Genomic DNA, 20,085 nt, shown 5'->3' with positions numbered 1-20,085 from the left:
TTCTGGTCATTTCCTGTGGTCTGGGAACAGAGAGAGGGAGGCGGGTTGGGAAAGGAACAAAACTAAAAGCCCGGGTCTGTGAGAAGAAAGGAAATCGCACTAGCGAGGATTAAAAGTAGGAAACCAACTGGAGTCTCAGACCACTTTGACCATCACTACTGCAACGGAAACAAATCTAGGGTTTACCTTAAAAAAAAAAAAAAAAACAGTATATGATCATTATATGTCCAGGAGTACAATTTTCACTAACAAGCATCCTTCCAGCTGTCCGGTATCCTACCAATGACTAATACAGAATGTCTCTGCACAGTCTGCAGTCTATCATTAGCCTGCAAAGACAGACTCTGGCATGTCAAGGAAATACTAAAATATAGGGCTCCCAGAGACATAATGAAAAGAGAGAAGTTAAGTTTTGGCTTTGGCTGCATGGATAGATGTGTTGTGTGAGGAGGGGAGACTAAAGGAATGAGGTCAGTAGTGACCATCAGGCATCACAAACAACCTGTCATTTAATGCTTTTTTTCCTTCCTGTGTTTTGTCCCTTCAGTACGCCCTGCTACCATTTCTAAAAACTGATGTTTTGGGCTGAGCGACATGGTTGATATTACTTTTTATTATTGATTAGTCTGCGGATTTCTTCCTCTATTCATTGATTCATTCTTTGGTCTGTCAGAAAATAGTGGAAATATCCATCACGATTTTCCAGAAAACAAGGAGACATCTTCAAATGTGTCATTTTTTGACTGTTAGACCAACAGTCCACATCCCCAAAATATTCTATTAAGGATTAAAGAGGATTCATTTTCTGTTGACCAACAAACTGTTAAATACACCATCCCGATTAATCGCATGATTGTCCATAGTGAATTGCGATTAATTGCAAATTTTTTATCTGTTCAAAATGTACCTTAAAGGGAGATTTGTCAAGTATTTTATACTCTTTTCAACATGGGAGTGGACAAATATGCTGCTTTATGCAAATGTGCAACAACAGCAGTGTGCTGACTTGACTATGACTTGCCCCAAACTGCATATTGATTATCATAAAGTGGGCATGTCTGTAAAGTCGGGTACCAATAATACTCATTTTCATTCAAATATATTGAGGTCAGAGGTCAAGGGACCCCTTTGAATATCGCCATGCCAGTTTTTCCTTGCCAAAATTTAGAGTAAGTTTGGAGCGTTATTTACCTCCTTTGCGACAAGCTAGAAAAAAACATGGTTGGTACCACTAGATTCCTTAGGTTTCATAGTTTTATATGATGTCAGTATCTTCACTCTAGCTTTGCGTCAAAGAAATTAGTGGCGTTAAAACAAATTACGCGTTATTATCGAGTTAACTTTGACGGCCATAGTTTTTTGCCTTTCAATACAATCATTACAGGGTAAAATAAGATGAAACTGAGTCATAATATAACATTCTTATTTTCCATAAAGTTAAAAAGCATATGCTGATTTTTAAAAAAAGGCACAAATTCGAATTTCTAAAATAAATCTGCTAGTACTTTTACTACGCAACTACACAAACCTGAATCTGAATAATGTTTGAAATATGCATGCACACACACCCACGCATGATCCTGCAGGGGAGAGCACTGCACAAATCGTATTCAATATACTGTGCACGATGTTAAAATGAAGAAAAACTGCACACATGCACATACACTTTTTCCTGCACACACACTTTGAGCCATGGCAAAATAAACACGGACTGACTGCACATATTACAGAACATTAAATACTCATACACGGAATAGCTAAACAGTTTAAGTTTGTTTCTCGGCTACAAAGCCACCAAAAGCTGACCTCAACTTCTTACTGGAACCCTTAAACACAGCCTTAGTTTCTGAAAGCTGAAAACAACAATCCATCATTCACAAGTCTGTTGAGACAAATCAATACAATTCAGCCAATTCAAGCATTCGAGACTCAAATGTTCCAGCCGGGGAGAGCTCGACAGAAATCTCTGGCTGAAATCCACAAGCACTTTATGAATGAGTCATCCGTACTCGAGATGTGTTTCTGATTCATTGTGAATTGTGCAGACGCATGATAGTATTTAAGATGTGTGTGTGTGTGTGTGTGTGTGTGTGTGTGTGTGTGTGTGTGTGTGTGTGTGTGTGTACGTGTGTGTGTGTGTGTGTGTTGGGAAGAAACTTACATGGCATGATGAAAATTGTATGTTTTGCGTGAGAATGTGTTCCTACTTTCACTTCTTCAACTTACACATGACACACACACACACAGGACTAAACACACAAAGGGCCATTTAATACATGCATGTATGTAGGGCTGCAACTAGCGATTAATATATTAAAAAATGTGTAAAAAATTGTTTCTCAGAGGCCACAGTGCTGTCTTCAGTACAAGAGCAAAAGATTTTGAATTTACTGTCAAATTTGACGAAGAAAAGCAAAACTTCCTCACATTTGAGAAGCTGAAACCAGAGAATGTTTTGGCATTTTTGCTTTAAAATACTAAAACGATGAATCGATTGTCAATATAGTTGGCGATAAGCTAATCCATCAATCGACTAATCACTGCAGCTCTACATGTATGCACTCGTGAAACTTCTCATGAGTGAAAAGCAAACATTCGGGGTGTGTTTCTTTTCTAAAGTTTGACAAAAGCCAAACTCTTGACCCCATCCTGCGTCCTCACTGTGTACACACAAACACACACAGAGACAGATCCATTAATGCATTGCAACTACACAGCCTAAAAGCACACCCGTTTTAAGCGACATCCTCATTCTGCTGCAGCTAAATCGGGCCTATAATCAACATTCTTCCAACAAGAACAGGGGCGCATCGGGGTAAACACACGCAACTATACACACAGTCTCTAATTATTGCTGCTTTTGAAAAGGCACACAGGCACGTATGTGTCGTCCCCCCCCCACCCAAACGCTTGCATAAATGCATGCACACACACGCAAAAACTTAACCCTACTACAGCATGCCTTGTGTGTGTTTGTGTGTGTGTTTTTGTGGTCCACATTTAAGTCTGAGGTATTTAAGCGTAACTGTTTGGGTGGCCAAGTGCTGTGTGAGTCAAATCACACACACATATGTACACAAACTGCTAGAAAACGCCTGTCAAGCTGTAGAAGGTCCCAATAGACGGGTTTCTGTGCAACGTCATCACAGTGATGAGCGCGCAGCTACGGGGCAGAAAGCACGGCAGGTCTAAGCAGAGCCAAGCTCCAAAGCAGTTGTTGCACCAACCACAGAAAAGATGGATTGAAAATGTTGAATATTCCGAAGGGGGTCACGTGATTTTGCTAAAAAAACAGAAGGAGATTACGGATACAGGCCTGATGGGCAAAAGCCTTCTAGTCACACTGCGCTAGCAAAGCAGCAGGTGGTCATGGCGAGCTGTCATGCTCCACAGATCGATAAAAATGAACCGATCAACATCAGGGTGATTGACTCACACTCTAAGGAAATATTTATATATATTTAGCGACTATGCCTTAAAACTTCTAACTTCTAAATCTGAGACTTCGTTACGGCTCTAAATTGGTGTAACGTTACGCGACTACGGCGGGGGAAAGCTCACTGCGTTATGTTGGTAACGTTACAACGTTTTGAATGGAAGACGTCTGGTAGTCTAAAGGGGCAGCTGCTCCTCCTCCTCCGCGGTCACAACAACAAGCGGCCGTGGAAGCTAACGTTCGCTTAAATTTGAATCGGACATATCAGCAATATTGTACCGTCTTTTGGCGTTACGTTTCCGACTGAGGGCTAACCGCTAACGTTAGATAGCAACCAGCAACACCCTATTTAATGGAGAGCCGTCAGGGGTCTAATGTTGATGCTCACCTGCCCGACATACAAAGAGCTGCTGTGTGACTGGTACAAGAATGTACAAACAATGCGAAATCTACATTGATTACAACAGCTGCCAAAGCAGTTTTGCCCCCCGAATGCGCACGAGTGTGCACGCACCCAGTAATGTTTGTATACAAGAAACCCGTCTATTGACACCGGAAAAGTGCTTTATTTTTCTTCCATTTTCTGCCCTAATCTGCATCTAGCGTCTTTCTCCTTCATTCTTCTTTTGCAGATTCCTACTCCTGTCTGCCTGCCAATTTCTCTCCCACGGTTCCCTCTTCCTCCTTCTCATTTCCTCTCTTTCTCCTCTCCCCACAGGGCCGCTGTGGGTCAGACCTCTCTCGTGGTCTCATCAGTGGATTTCTTAGAACCCCTGAGGGAAGCAAAAGAGCTGGCGTCCAATATCATCTCATCGCGTTGAACCATGATATTGTCTGATCCATGGCTGATAGCCGACTGCAGAGTCCACCACTTTTTTGCACTTCTTCTACGACTGCAACGACATGTATGCATAACGTGTGTATCAAATGTGCACAACGCTTCAAAAATGTCAGATTTCCAAGAAGCTGCATTCTTTTCTTTCAAGGAAAGATGTCTCAGACGGCAACCAAGAAATTGTGTTTCGTATTACAGTATGTTGTGGCGCATAAGATCCCCAACCAAGTAATCATGTCATGTTGCAGAAAATCTCAATATAATCATGCTGAACAAGCGTCATCCTATCGCTGCTCCATTATGGCAAAAATCATAATCAAGATTATTTTAGTCAATACTGAGATCCCGTTTATTTAACACTCAAATACTCATTGACTTTAGAAACATCACGCGTTTAGAAAGAACATTTTGTAGCGTACATTTTAGGAGGCTCAATCTATGAAGAACTATGTGCTCTAGTAAACAATTTAATCATAAACACATTGGTTGTGTAGATATAAATGGTGATGACACGGCTAAAAAAGCCACACCCACAGAGGATGGTGAACGAGACGGGGTCCATGTTTCAAGACGGTTCGGGTGGGTTGCCGACATCGCGGCACTGAGGATAGTCCGCCTCGTTTGACAGTCGAGCAGGGAGCTCTGTCCCTCCCCGCAGGGAGAAAGGGCCCAGCAAGCACTAAGCGCAGAGGTCCGGGCGAGGGGCACTGATCAACCTAGAGCCTGTTGCGGCGCACCACCACAGAGGAACTGCGCCCAAGGAGGGACAGCCAGCGCCGGGGAGAGTTCCCACCAGCGGATCTACCCTCGCCAAGCGGCCGTCCCTGAAAGCGCAATGTTTTAAAGGAAAGGGGTGCGCGGGATTTATAACACAAGACGTCCTTGCTAAACGGAATGGGGCACAATAATCATTTTATGTCGATTATCTTATTTTAATAATCGTTAGAAGCCAAAATTGTATTTGAAATTCGATTAATTGCATAACCCTACGTCATCCTTTGTCATTACATTTGTAAGGTTTACTGTTATTTGTGTTAAGCTGCGCACGGCGCCAGAACAGAACTTCTCTTGTTCGTACCACACTGAGCAAAAGAGAAGTGAAGACGGCACCAAAATATCCAACTGTCAGAAACCAAGGAAGTCTGTAGGGAAGTAAACACTCTCTGAAATTCATCAGAAAACATTTGCGACTGTACACGCCAATTAGAGATCTGGAGCTGCACTGAACCTTTAAATTAAAGTCAACCTTTTGTCTGAGGTCGACTGAGTTAAACCTGTCTGCCATGGAAAATACTACGCACAGTCTAGCTGGCGTTACTTCCCCACCCTAGAGGCATGTTTCTCTGTCTATTGTGCTTCACTGACTCAAGATGTGATAACTGTCAAATCTATATGACTGAATCAACAAAGAATGCAGACCTCAGCAGGTTGCTGGGATTACTGTAGAGGGTAACCCCGCAAATGTGTTTTCATACATCTAAGATTATATACATTTTTAAAGAAGGCCTGGCAGTATGACACAGCTGGTAACCCGATAATTTGTAAAGGTGGGCGATATGAAGACATACGATGCAATGAGTCAATATAAATTTGTCATATTGTTATACTGCAGTAGTTATCCCTTTAATATCTCCCAGGCCATTGTAGGTCATGTTGCAAAGCAATGAGAAGAGCTACTTCAAAATATTGGACCTTGATTTGTCAGGTATTTCATTTGCTGGATTAGCCATAAAACTAGGGCTGGACCTAACGATTATTTTCATTGTTGATTATTTTCTCAATTAATCGATTAGTTGTTTGGTCTATAAAATGTCAGAAAATGGTGAAAAATGGTGATCAGTGTTTCCCAAAAGCCCAAGATGACATCCTCAATGATTTGTCCACAGCTCAAAGATATTCAGTTTACTGTCATAGAGGAGTAAAGAAACTAGAAAATATTCACATTTTAGAAGCTGGATTCAGAGAATTTTTACTTTTTTTTCTTAAAAAATGACTCAAACCAATTGATTGATTATCAAAACAGTTGCCGATTAATTTAAAAGTTGACAACTATCAATTAATCAATTCATTGTAGCAGCTCTACATAAAACAGATATTCCTGACCGATTATTTGTCAATGGATTTTTCAAAATAATATCTCACAATCTGCATGGCAACACCAAAGTCTAGTAACTGGCTGCCCAAATATATTTTGACGTATTTTAACAAAAGCAGTGGTTCATGAGTTCAGTCTGCCGTCATTCAGTTTGCTCCAAACTCTCAAAACCTATCCCAAGGAACAGCACAAACTGTACAGTAACATCCGCTCTTATTCACTCAACAAGAAGGCAGCCAGGTGTGACAGTCAAATAAACAGTACAACACTGTGTATAAACCAGCCCAAACAACTGATAGTTGTGGCTCTGCTGCCAGCTGCCTGTGTAACAAAACCAGAGCTCATCCAACGGTTAGCCATGTTAGTCAGTCAGCTAACATTGGATTTATTATATTTGACAATGCTCTGGCTCTGTCTGAGTTCAACTGAGGACTGTTGAATTATTGTGATGGAAACAGGCTGGCAGATGGAGGAAGCCCTCCCGAGTATGTTTTTGACCTTTGGGAGACACTGTGTATGGATATTGTGATATAAAAGCTGTGGTGGAAGTAGTACTCAGATTTACTTAAGTAAAAGTAATATGACAGTGTAAAAACTCTTTTTAAGTCCTGCATTCAACAATTGACTTAAAGGACCAGTGTGTAACATTTAGAGGAATCTATTGGCAGAAATGGAATATAATATTAATAAGTAGGTTTTCTTCAGTGTATCATCACCTGAAAATAAGAATCGTGTTTTTGTGACCTTAGAATGAGTCGTTTATATCTACATAAGGAGCGGGTCCCCTCTCTACATGGAGTCCGCCATGTTTCTACAGGAGCCCACAAAGGACAAACCAAACACTTAACTTTTCCTGCTTGGGCCGGAGTCGTTACGTTACTCACTTTTGATGCCTCTGCTCTCTCTCTCTTGCTTCACCACTCACTTCCCATGTACACACACACACACACTCTACGCACTGGCCCTGCTCCAGATGACCTACTACATTGCGTTTTCGCATCAGCCACCGTAGCTCTCCAACACACTTGACAGGAGAGGCTTCAGTTGGTTGCAATCTCCTCACCTCACTGCTAGATATCGCCAGATCTTACACACTGGACCTTTAAAGCAGCAGTGGGTAGAAATGGAGCAAATATGATTAAAAAAAGTTATTTTTATAAAACGGTCACTATATCATGACAGTAGTGCATGAGACAGGTAATCTGAAAAAAATCATGTGCCTCTGTGTCCTCCGGTGCTCTTCACGGCATCTGCAAGGATTTCACAGACCGGAGGAAAACAACCAATCAGAGCCGAGCTGAAGCCCGCCGTCTCTGAGCAGCTGTCAATCACTCGCAAACTCTGATCAAACGGTCAAACTAGGCAGCGCTGATCAAATATGAATCAATATTCTGTTACTGTAATGACTATTTCTCTTCTCAAATGTTTTCAGAAACATCTTGTAGTTTACTGTTTAGCTGTAAAATTAGAAATTTGTGACCCGGGACCCATGTTGAGATCTGCTGAGGAAATACCAAGCACCGCCCACCAGCCTGTGCACACTTTCTCATTTTACAGCCAAACAGTAAACTACAAGATGTTTCTGAAAACATTTGAGGCAAGATTTTATATATATATATATTTGATCAGCGCTGCCTTGTTTGACCGTTTGATCAGAGTTTGCGTGTGATTGACAGCTGCTCAGAGACGACAGACTCCAGCTGTGCTCTGATTGGTTGTTTTCCTCCGGTCTATGAAATCTTGCAGATGCCGTGAGGAGCACCGGAGAACACAGAGGCACATGATTTTTTTTTCTGATTACCTGCACTATTGTCAGGATATAGTGACCGTTTTATAAAAATAACTTCTTTTTTTAATCATATTTGCTCCCATTCTAACCACTGCTGCTTTATGTGCAGTACTTCAAAGGATTTGATCATTATCCACCTCTCCTACTAACTGTTCAACTACTATTTTGGTCAGAACACTTTGGGAACCACCCCACTTCACACCTGTTGCCTCAGAATCAAACACAGAGAGAGAGAGGGCACCTTTTACTTTGAAGGAATATCCTCCTGTGCACAAACCTGTATTTCTCTGCACGTACAAACACATAGACACACAGGAGCTATGAATAGAAATGGATCCCCTCCAAAACACACACCGAAATTACTGTTTTGATTTACTGCTAGACAACACTGGATTATGAAACCAAGTGGCTGCTCCCCACTTGTTCCTGTTCTCCCTCCTGCAGTCATGAGGGGTGACCACTGATCTGTGCACGCGCACACTCACGCCCGAGCAACACACAATAACTGCTGTCTGCTGCATACAACAATGAAGTTTCATGTGCACAGTATTAATGTGTTGGTTATTTATGGATGGAAATGTTGGGACAGTTTAGTGACTTTAAAAAACATGTTTGGCACAAATAATATGTATCATAAATGGGCTACAACATGTTGCATATTGCGACTTCACCATGCAGATCACTAATAAATCTATCAATGAATCAATCAATCAACATGTATTTGTATATAACCCTTTACAATAACCAAAAGGTACCCAAAGTGCCTTACATTAACATCAAGAAATAACAGGAATAAAAACACAACATATCATAAAATCATAAAAAGGAAAAGACGAAAAAGTACCAAGCAATAATAGATGTTAACAGATCAAAGACAAGCACAGTTCATAGTATATATTTGTGTAGGTATATATAGAGCCTATATTGAATACCCTTTTAGTAAGAGATGTTGTGGATGAGGAAATAGAGTGATTTAATATGGCATTTTATCTATGCCGAATAATGGTTAAAATGTCACAGAAACTCACTCACACACTTCAAAAGTTGCAAAAAGTATGTGTAGTGCACAACACACAATAACGCCTGCTGCATGCATGCAACAATGAAGTTTCATGTGCACAGTATTAATGTGTTGGTTATTTATGGATGGAAATGTTGGGACAGTTTAGTGACTTTAAAAAAAAATGTTTGGCCAAATAATATATATCATAAATGGGCTACAATATGTTGCATATTGGAGATCACTAATAAATCTATACTGAATAATGTTTAAAGTTTCACAGAAACTCACACACACATATCAAAAGTTACAAAAAGCACGTGTAGTGCACATCTCCTGTGCCAACTCTCCCTGTTGTTGATGTGAGCAGCTCAAACACAGTAGATCTGTTAGGCTGTGTGTGACAGGACTCTATTTATAGAAAACTTTACTTTTTGGGCTACAAAGTCTGCTTCAGCACCACCAGCCCCGAGCCGAAGATAGGCAAAGCCCTTTAAATTTCACAAAAGCACTTTTTTTTTCGACGATTATGAGTGAAGAAAATGTAATTTAGGATGTGAGCTACAAATGTCCACTTTACTAGTGCGGTTCTTTTCATTGTTGGGATCATCCTCCTCCATGTGGTTAATTAAGAGTTTAGAGAAGTTAAAAGCACTCAAAGAAGAGGAGGTAACACAAGTCCTCACAACATACTCACGTTCTCCGTTATCTCGGATGGGCACCCACCGCAGCACGACGACTAACCAACAGGTTGGACTTCGCATAACGGAAATGTGTTGAGAGAAGCATCTAAATCAACTCAGAGCGACGACAGGAAACTGGACATCAGAGGACGAGCTGCATGTTAAACAGTCAGTCGCTTTCTCTCTCATTGTGAGTGCTCAACACGGTTCCTCCGCAACAAACAAACACAAAACAACAAAAAAAGAGGTAAGAAAAACTTTCAGCCACGAACTTCACGCGGAAAAAAAGTGGCGACTCCTCATTTCCGCTGTCAAAAAAAAATGTGCCGCCGCGGTCCAGCTGCGTCAAGCTTGTGTCAAGTCGGAGGAAATTCACGACAACGCTTCCGGCGCTGTCTTTTCAAAATAAGAGACCAACGGCAGGATTAACCCACTACAAAACGACCTCTGGTGGAGGAAGTATTTATTACCGTGGATATTTTACTACACAGTCGTACTTAAGTAAAAATACATTGTTTGTTAGCATCAAAATAAACTTAATGTACCAAAAGAAACGTACTCATTATGCAGAATGGCCCATTTCAGAATAATGTATATTATGTCACTGCAACTCTGTGTTTGTTTTTAATTTTTATTTTAATTTTATTTATTTCTTTTCTTTTCTTTATTTCAAAATGACAGTATACATATTAACAGCAGAAAACATTAAAATTATATACATACAGAAGAAGCATAGCAAAAACATAAACAAAGAGCTGTGTCAAACATAAAAGGACAACAGAAATGAAACAAAACCAACATCAAATTAAAAAAAGACCACTTGAGAGTATGACAATAATTTCATTAAAAAAATTCAAAGATATTGTATACATTCATTGTTTTCATTACTTTTTTGTTTTGTGAGGAAGAAATTGTCGACAGATATATTTGCATTTCTTTCATAAATACAAAGAAGTTAGGTTTTTTATTGGTAAATTTACACTTGTGAATGTGGAACTTCGTGAGAATTAAAATTAGATTAATAAGAAAGAATGCATAACTGTCTTTGTCACTGTAATCATAGCAACCAAATATAATATTTCTATAGTACAGTGCAAAATCTGACTAAATGTTAACAAATATAAAATTGTTGACATCTTTCCACAATTCACATGTAAATTTACAAGACCATAATAAATGAGAGCAAGTTTCAGGATGTGGTTCGCAGAAGGAACAATTTACATCTATGTCACTCTTTAACTTTTCTAAGAAATGTTTCACTGGATAGAATCTGTGGAACAACTTAAATGACACCTCTTTTACCTCTTTTACCTTATTTGTTAGAAGGAACTTAAAGCAATGTGAGACTATATGACTAATAAAAATATAAAAATACTGTATGAATAACAAACTTACGGAATTGTCTTTCAAATTATTACATAGAATTTACCCAGTAAAACTCGTGTTAGAAAGATTCAAGCTGGATATTCAGATATTAAGATTTCGGTGGACTTGAGAGTATTTCCCATCTATTTTTTCACTGTATACGTACAAGAATGTTCTGGATGGATGTAGCCAACTTTCTACAAAAGAAACTTAAGATGAATATTGAAATAAATATGTTTGATGTAATGCTATAGTTTAGTCAACATAAGATTGAAAATAGCATGTGGTGTATCATTAAATTATTTATTATTTTTAGAAAATGTTATATTCAAAAGAAAAATGTTCAGGAACCAAGTCAACTTTCCTGCATTTTATTAATGAATATAGCACCATTTTACCAAATGTTTAAAACAAAAAAGCCATTAAGCCCCTGAAATTATTAAATGAATATAATATGATGTATATATTATAAACTCTGGCTTTATGAAATGTATATATAATTATTTTTGTTTTGTCTTCTTTTTGTCTTGTTTTTTTTTTTTTTTCAATTGTCTATGTATCTGTTTGTACCTCTGGTAATGAACACATGTTCAATAAAGAAAGCATTATTAAAAAAGGTGATTTCATAAACTGTAAAAACAAAAAAAGATACTTGAGTAAATGTACTTAGTTACACACCACCACTGAGTAAATACCACAATTTAAAAATAATTTGTTAAAAGTAAAAGTCCTGCATTCAAAATTTTACTTCAAGCTACTCAGGCAACATGTAAGCCTACTCAAAGCATAAAAGTAAAAAGTTCTCGCTGTGCATGCAAAATGGACTCTGCCAGTGCTCCATTATTATATTATATTATTATTAGCGATGCATTAACATGCAAGTAGCATTTTATTGATGTAACTGGCCGTGGTAGAGCTAGTTTTACTCAACTTATGTACTGTTGAGTGCTTTAATTTACTGTATAACAATGTATTATATTTAATGTGCTCATTATAGGTTTTGAAAATCTTCATCTGCAAAGTAACTTTAGCTGCAAAATAAATTGCATGCACAAAAAAGTAAATTTATTTAATTACGTTCCACCTTCACTACCTATTGACCCCGTGTTTGTGGTAAATTTGTTCAATACAAATCTATTTATGAGTTTTCAGCACACTGTACATTCTGACACAGCGCCCATCTTAAAATCAGATGACTATTTCTAAATGTTGCATTTTAATTGGAAAAGGCAAATATTATATTTATTGTTAATGTCCTGCAGCTTCAGAAGCTCAACATTGGCTATTTTGCTTTCGTCGAAGTTACAAATTCTTTGCCCATATTTTTGTTTGATTTCATAGATAGAAACATATTTGTTTTGGCAACCTAATGTATGTCTAATGTAATAAGTTATCTGGGCAGTATTTCTGTGTTATGTAAACCCAGATACACATAGGGGCAGTGATTAGGCAAAAACATTTTTTTGCTTATTTAGCCTAATTCTTTAAGTAATAAGTGTGTGCAGAACAAAGAATATGTCCTTGACCTCACATATTCACACTCAGTTGACAGTTTATTAGGCACACATATAGCTAAAATTAATACAATCCTGAAGTGAATAATGCCTTCATTAGCTTACTGTAATGTTATAAGTTTCAGAGTTGTATTGCGTTACAATGACAGGTGTTTCTATTATTTTGTCCACCTCATTTGTATCAGTGAGGGTAGGCTAAATAACAGAAACACCTCTCTTTATAATGCAATGCATTTCAACAGGACCAAAAACTACAGTCTCCAAAATGACTGCAGTGACACTTTTCATTCTCTTTGAGTGTATTTAAACATTTACTTTTATTTTGAAATTGCCAGGGAAGTAGCTGCCCTATTCTGTGACGCGTCGTGCTGCACATTACATGATGCAGGGCTTTATATTGTTTTAAGAAAAACATATACATTAGAAATACAGATACTATTATGAACACATTAATGTCTTATTGATACCTCTAAAGAATATAATCAGTATGATTGATAACTGTATTAATCCAACTAAAGGCTGCAATAGTTCTGGCTTGACTAATTCTATGATGCAGTTCTTATCTGCGACCACTGGAGGGCATTACAACTCCTGATTTTAAATACACAGGTCAAGTTAGCAATAGGCCGTTTTTATTTACTAGTTGTTCAACCTGGATAATATACTGTATATATTATATATATATATTTTTTATATAAACTTTATTTTTTCAAGGCTGTTTTCATATATGCAATCCACTGCTCGTAATTAAAATAGTTTATAAACCAACTTTTAAGTAGATGAGTTTACAGACAAACCCATCAAGTACACTAGAGAAAACAACCTCAACATTCAAAACCAAAACAAAACCAAGCAAAGAAATAACAATAATAATAATGACAAAAAGAAAGAATAAAGTTAAAAAAAAAAATTATATATACATAGTATATTATATTTTTAAATCATTATTTCCTGAGCATACCTCTGTGTTGATGCTAGGAGCTGTTGCTCTGTGTATTTATAATCTGAGTGTTTGCTGCCCTCTAGTGGTGACAGCGAGGAACTGCGACATTAAATTAGTCAAAGTGACGTCAATGCAGACACTATAGCATACTCACACTTCCGGTTAATCATTTCAAAATAAAACTTTCAACGTACACAGGGGTGTAGTTACTGGTAGCCACCGCAGGAGGGCAGTGTATAGTCATGGCAATGATTGGCCATACACAATAATAAGATGACAATATTTAGTGTAATTAATTAATAATTAATTGATTAATTTAATGTTAGTCTTTTTTTTAGGGATTATTTTGTATACATAAAGGAAAAGAAGCACAACACCCCATTACTGTTTTCTTTTGTATTTCCCATATTGTGTTGACAAGAAGATGCAAGAGGGTTAACAATTAATCACTGCTTGGTGTTTCATGACACCTTGCATGAATTCATGACTCATCATCAGTGGTGGAATATAAGTACATTTACCTAGGTAGTGTACTTAAGAACAATTTTAAGGTACTTTCCTTGAGTATTTCCATTTTACACTACTTTATACTTCTACTCCACTACATTTCAGAGGCGATGATTATACCTTTTACTCCACCACATTTACTTGACAACTTACCTTTACCAGCTGCAACATTAGTGACACTTAATGCATCAATAATTGTAATCCAGTAATATTATATATATCATTCTGAAATGGGCCATTCTGAATAATGAGTACTACTCCAAGTATATTTTGGTGCTAGTATTTTTACTCAAGTAAGATTTTGAATGCAGGACTTTTACTTGTAACAGAGTATTTCAAAACCGTAGTATTACTACTTAAGTACAAGATCTGAGTACTTCTTTCACTACTGCACATCATACTCTAAAAAGGTTCTGTATAATGAAAGGAGAAAACGTGTAATGATTAAACCAGCCACATTAATGACTAAAAAAAAATGTCTTGCTGTAACTTTATTATAAAGAAAACTAAACTCAGATCAGCAGATATCGTGATCAAAGAAAACTAATCACCACATTATTATATTAACTGTTTAATGAATGGTTTACAGCAAATGCTTGATTAAGAAACATATTTTCATGGTACCATATCAGGACAATGTGTTAATTGTTGGTTATTCAAAATAATACTCATATTGTGTACCATAGAAAATTTGTAAGACAATTGTGGAAATCAATCAAAGGTTGTGCATTAGAAAGCATTCCTCATTTGGCACTCTTGAACAATGTTTATCACTCATATGGTTAATTTGACACATTCAACAATTTCCTTTAAATATGATTGTTAAAAAGACAGACTATTGTCATCTGTAATTACAGTAACGCTCTTCTGGAGTTAACAGAATTGGCACAACAACAATAATTTTAGTCAATATGTGTCAAAAGCATACCGCCTCGATGCTGCTGTTTAAAAAAAATAAAACACAATACACACTGTACCACTCCTTCCCACATTGTCATTTCTATACAAGCCAAGTGTTTAACAGTAATGATAGTGCTGTGCAACGATGCAGACTGAACGAACAGAGACATTGTCAAAAAGTAATTAAAGAAAGAAAGACATGAAGAAAGACATAAGGAAGGACATAAAAGAAAAAAAAGATGAAGAAAGACATAAAAGAAAGACAGCAGCACAGTAGCCCTCTCATCACTGCAGGCCTATGGAAATGGTTGCAAGTGCATCAAACGGAGTTATAAAGATAACATAAGGCACATAAAAAATAAAAAATGTAAACGACTATATGATTGGATATATAAATAGAGAAGTAGGACAGTAACACAGTACGGGCAATCATTTTAAAAAGGCCCATTCTTCAGACTGCTGGTGTTAATTTCCAACATGGAAAACATGGAAAATATTTCTACAAACCAAGAGGTTAGATGTTCACGTATACAGTAGAGGCCTCTAACAGCTACATCCATTCAGTAACATTCACGTTACTCAGCTGTAACAAACAAACAAACAGTATGATGAAATTAAGACGATTCGATTGCATGATAAGACATTATCAGTGTTAAAGTCCTGTAAGTTCAAGGATAAAAAACAACCTCCTTTTATGAAATACAAGAGTCAAAAGAGAACTAAGTGACAAGCACTCTTATGACACAGACTCATCTGGCCGCTGGCTATCAAGGGCTAAAAATACCAGTGTTGCTCTGAGCGAGACATCCAGCTCCCACCACGGTCCCCACAGACGGTCGAGAGGATGCTCTGACCTTAGCAACCACAAGGTCTCTGAGGTGAGATGTGCCCCGCTGGGAGTATGGAGGAGAATCTGGACTAGTTTTCCCCAACACCACTTCCTAACCAGAGGTTACAGAACGTTAGAGGAAGCTCGAAATACTGATATATATATATATATATCTTTTTTTTTTTTAAACTTGAACGCTGTTAATTTTCCATTAGATTGTAAGAACATCATCGATGGTACAAACGGCTTCCCTGCTGTTTCTTTATTTTATCATTTTATCATACAGCTGCAGGATTTCCTGTTACCTTCACCTTTGTATGCCGTGGATAACTTGTAACTATAGCAACCTGATCCATGTGGATTTGTCTTTATACCGTTATTTATTCTTTATTTCGTTTGCATATAACAAAAAATTGCCATCCTGGGCTGGGATCAGACAAATATTAAAATGTGGGGATTTAGCAGATATTTGATGTTGTCTAGTATTTCTCAGATGCTTAGCACCATAGTGTGCATGTACACAGTAGAAAAACATGGTTTGGATAAAGGTTGCTACAGCTTTAAAGAAAATGGATCCCAAAACAATTGCACATATTTGGAATATATGGAAGCAAGAAGGGCAAAAGAAATCGTGAACATATATATATAATAACAGAACAGCGTATTTTTTTATGAATTGTATGTACCACAAGGCCAATCAAGGCCAATCAGTTTAACATCTTGTTAGAAAAAATTATTACCATTTTAAATACTGTGTCCTTAACATTTTTAATTGTCTTTGCCAAATGACACTCAAGACTGTGGAAAAAGAGCATATTTTGTGTTTTAAAATGTTTTGGCTTGTACAATGGATAGTGTTAATGTTTAAGACAGATTGATTCCCCTGTGCCAGACAAGACTTGGAATCAATCTCACATTTGTAGTTGTATTTTCTGATTGGTCATAAGGCTGCAATTTGCAAATAAGTCTGTTTTTTTTCAGAATAACGCTGCAGAATGATCAGAAAGGAATGATAAACTGGAAAAACGAGGTAATCCACCTCCATTAGTTCACTGGCTCTGCAGCCACTGCACTCTCAGTTCCTCCACCTCTTTGCCGTACCAGTCGTGGAGTTTGGAGAAGCAGCCGGTGCCCGGGCAGACTGGGCTTTCCAGAGATGCTCCTCTTCTCCTTGGTGGCACCGGTGGAGCCCTCACCCCATCAGCCCCATAACCAGTGTTATTCCCAGAGTCTGCGCAGGCTTCCCAGGCCACACAGGACGCTCCCTCAACAAAGCCGTTAGCCAAGGCAACCGGTGGTTTGCTCCACGCAACGCCGTTCTCCCTGGAACAATCAGACATGAGCTGCATATCATCCTGGACGCTCTTTTGGGCAGCGAAGAGGGCTGCCATGGGAAGGGCACTTGATGATGATGATGACAAGGAGGATGAAGATGACGAAGTAGAGGATGCTCCAGACCTGGGCCGTGCCACCTGGTTACGCCTGGAGGACTTAGGTCTGCCCTGCAGGCCTCCGACTCCAGCCCCGACAAAGCCGCCTCCCGCAGCCTCCTGGATCTCCTCCAACTGCCTCTCCAGCTCCTTCACCACCAGCCTCATGTAGTCAAAGCTGGCCCTCGACAACGCTTTCACCCACGACTCCATGGCTGCTTGGCTCTCAGCAGCCATCTTGTACACCCGCGCTTTGGCACAGTCGAACTTGACGGCGAAGGCGAACTCCTCGGCCGACTCGCACAGCTCCACGGTGCATCCTTCGAGGACGATGACGCCGATGGGCTCTCGGCTGTCGCGCTCCTCAAAGTAGAAGAGCATGTTGCCCTTCAGCACGAACCAGCGGCGGTGATACGCTGTGTTGCGCTCACCTTTTTTAAACAGGAAGCCCGTCTTGTCTGGCGGCGAGTCACAGGTGGCGTAGTGCGCCACGCTGCGTTCGTTCAGCTTCATCTTCTCCCCTCCTCAGTAGATTCTTGACCTAAAGAACACTGTAAAGACAGAGGTGGTCACCAGGCTGATTAGTTGCTCTCTCTTCTTTAAGTTGTGCTAATCTTTGTTTGCTGAAAGAGAAACCTGCAGGCTCTTTGCTCTCAGGGCTATTAGACTGTATACTTTTAGTTTATTGACATGGTAATATGTCAATAAGGATGTGTTCAGTAGGCAAACAGTCTATTTGCTCTTCTCTTGTTAAAAAGTAGGTCAGAGCACAGGATCAGGTACATAACAAAAAGAGATTGATTCAGTGTTTTGCTCTTGGGAACTTTAGAGGGGCAGATGTTTGCCAAGCAGACATTCTCTGGTCTCCTCCCAACTGAGTCATCCTGGAAGTTCCCAGGGAAGTACAAACACTGGTCTTTCACTTTTACTTTACCTGGCACACTACAGGTACACAGACATGACTTTGGACATAGTGTTGTCACAGTAAAACTATAGTGTAGCATAGAAAAACGCTGCATTGACTTGACCCACTGCAAATGTAGGCCAACTTTATATGTCGTGTGGTCACATGTTCGACTGTAAACTGGGGCTCAGACCTTCCCTCGGGAGTAAACAACAAACTAATCCAGTTCTAATCTCCTAAGAAGTTAAAGTAAGGCTGGACACAAGTGTAACCTCACCTACATCACCTCATTCAGCAGAACTCATTGTTTGTGTAGTAGCTTTCACATGTAGTGTTTCACATGTAGTCCTCCCTCAGATACCGTGGTGTACATATGGAACACCAAAATACACGTTATCAAGAGCTCGTTATCCTTTGAACATTTTAAAAGGAAATTATCATCACATTTAATTAATGATGTCCAATTATCTTTTGATATGTTTAGATATATTTTCTATTCTTCTGTACTGTTTTTTGTATGTATTTCATTGTTTGTATTGGATTGTTTTCCACTGTTTGGTTAGGGGGTTTTCTGCACTTCTTGTTGTTTAACTTTTGTTGTATTTTTAAAATGATGTTAGTTTGAATCTTAATTTCTTCCTTTTTTGTTATTGTGTTTTTGTCTCCCGGGGTTGGGGGTTGGTCCTTTGTATAAGCCTGTGGCTTCTTCACCTCTCCTGACACATTTCTTGTTTTTGTTTTTTTACTTTTTGCAGTTTTATATATGTGCAAATAAATAAATAATAATAAAAAGTGTTGTTAAAGCTGTAAATAAACTACACATTTATAAAGGATGTTTTTACTTACGTGTTTATCTCATATCCAGCTGACATCCACCACTGTCCTCCCATCACATCTGGAGCTAATAACTTAACATCTTCTGTTGTCTTGTTCTCTGTTTCCACATGAAGGCTGGAGAAGACAAAAGGCGTTTTACACTCACTCTTCTCTTTCACCCCACAAAGTGCCAGTTAAGATCCTATTCTTGCTGGTTTATTTACAAGTCCGAGTGTAAAAGACGGTCATGAAGTGAGAGATCTACATCCAGTTAGTCTCAGACATGAGTCATGAGAGACTAACATGTCTCACATTAGCTGTGTTGTTTCCACCTCTGCTAGCACATAATGGTGCTGGATGGTTGGTGGGTTTGGTCACAAGCTGTTGACACATCAGCACTTTGCGGGAACTCATCTCGGGATAGATTTAACAGTTTCAGTAACACAGAGACACGACTATAAATGAACACTGGCTGAAAGACAGAAGTCTCTCTCTGTCTCTGTCTGTGCTGACTAGCTGAACGCATTCAGTGAATACTAATGATCATCCAGCGTCAGCAGTTTCAGCCGAGCACCAGCTAGCACTCAGTGAGTTACACTCACAACAGTATTACGTTAACTAGATGTTTATTACCTGCTGATAGAGACGCCTCCTCCTCCTGTCGGGTAGATAATAATGTTCCTCTGTTGTTGATTCCTCTCCTGTTATCGCTCTTCCTCATGGATGTTATTGGTTATCGCTCTTCTTCCTACTTTCTTTCCTTTTTCTTCCCGATCACGTGACCGACAGGGAGGGGCAGTCGTTGTGTATTACGCGGACAGCTCGACTGGGCGGGGTCATCATTGCAACTCTCCTGTCGTCCTCGTGAAACGTCGTCATCCGGATAAGCGGTGAATTAAAACATGCGCACCCCGTCTTTGCCCTTGGAAAGGTGGTATTTGGACAGCTGCTACAGGCTGCTGCCTACATCTGCATCTGGCAAAGACTATGCGGGCTAACTACAACTATTTTTTTATTAACAATTAAATAGAAATATTAT

At 38.9% G+C, this 20,085-nt stretch overlaps 2 protein-coding genes across 5 annotated transcripts in view; both read right to left on the bottom strand.

Annotated features, from left to right (window-relative positions):
- sh2b3 (SH2B adaptor protein 3) overlaps positions 1-10,220 on the bottom strand; it is a 71,224-nt gene extending 61,004 nt beyond the window's left edge. For 2 of the 4 annotated variants that reach the window (XM_074637424.1, XM_074637423.1), the window contains exon 1: positions 9,849-10,194. The gene's annotated coding sequence lies outside the window, so the exon portion shown is untranslated. Of the gene's footprint in view, positions 1-9,848 lie in introns of all 4 variants that reach the window. The other 2 variants (XM_074637421.1, XM_074637422.1) reach the window with 2 other exon arrangements.
- A 4,423-nt stretch (positions 10,221-14,643) lies between these two features.
- LOC141768904 (sesquipedalian-1-like) lies at positions 14,644-19,820 on the bottom strand. Its single transcript, XM_074637401.1, has 3 exons — positions 19,680-19,820; positions 19,077-19,181; positions 14,644-17,877 (listed from the first exon to the last, which is right to left on the bottom strand). Exon 3 carries the CDS (start codon positions 17,837-17,839, stop codon positions 16,946-16,948), a length of 894 nt encoding a protein of 297 aa, XP_074493502.1. The 5' UTR covers positions 17,840-17,877; positions 19,077-19,181; positions 19,680-19,820; the 3' UTR covers positions 14,644-16,945.
- Between the last annotated feature and the right edge of the window lie 265 nt (positions 19,821-20,085).

This window comes from Sebastes fasciatus, chromosome 6 (genome assembly GCF_043250625.1).
Source record: "Sebastes fasciatus isolate fSebFas1 chromosome 6, fSebFas1.pri, whole genome shotgun sequence".
NCBI classification, from domain to species: Eukaryota; Metazoa; Chordata; class Actinopteri; order Perciformes; family Sebastidae; genus Sebastes; species Sebastes fasciatus.
This window is presented reverse-complemented; position numbering and strand designations above follow the sequence as displayed.

Coding starts and splice junctions, on each gene's coding strand:
- LOC141768904 (XM_074637401.1), bottom strand. CDS start 17,839: ATGAAGCTGAACGAACGCAGCGTGGCGCACTACGCCACCTGTGACTCG.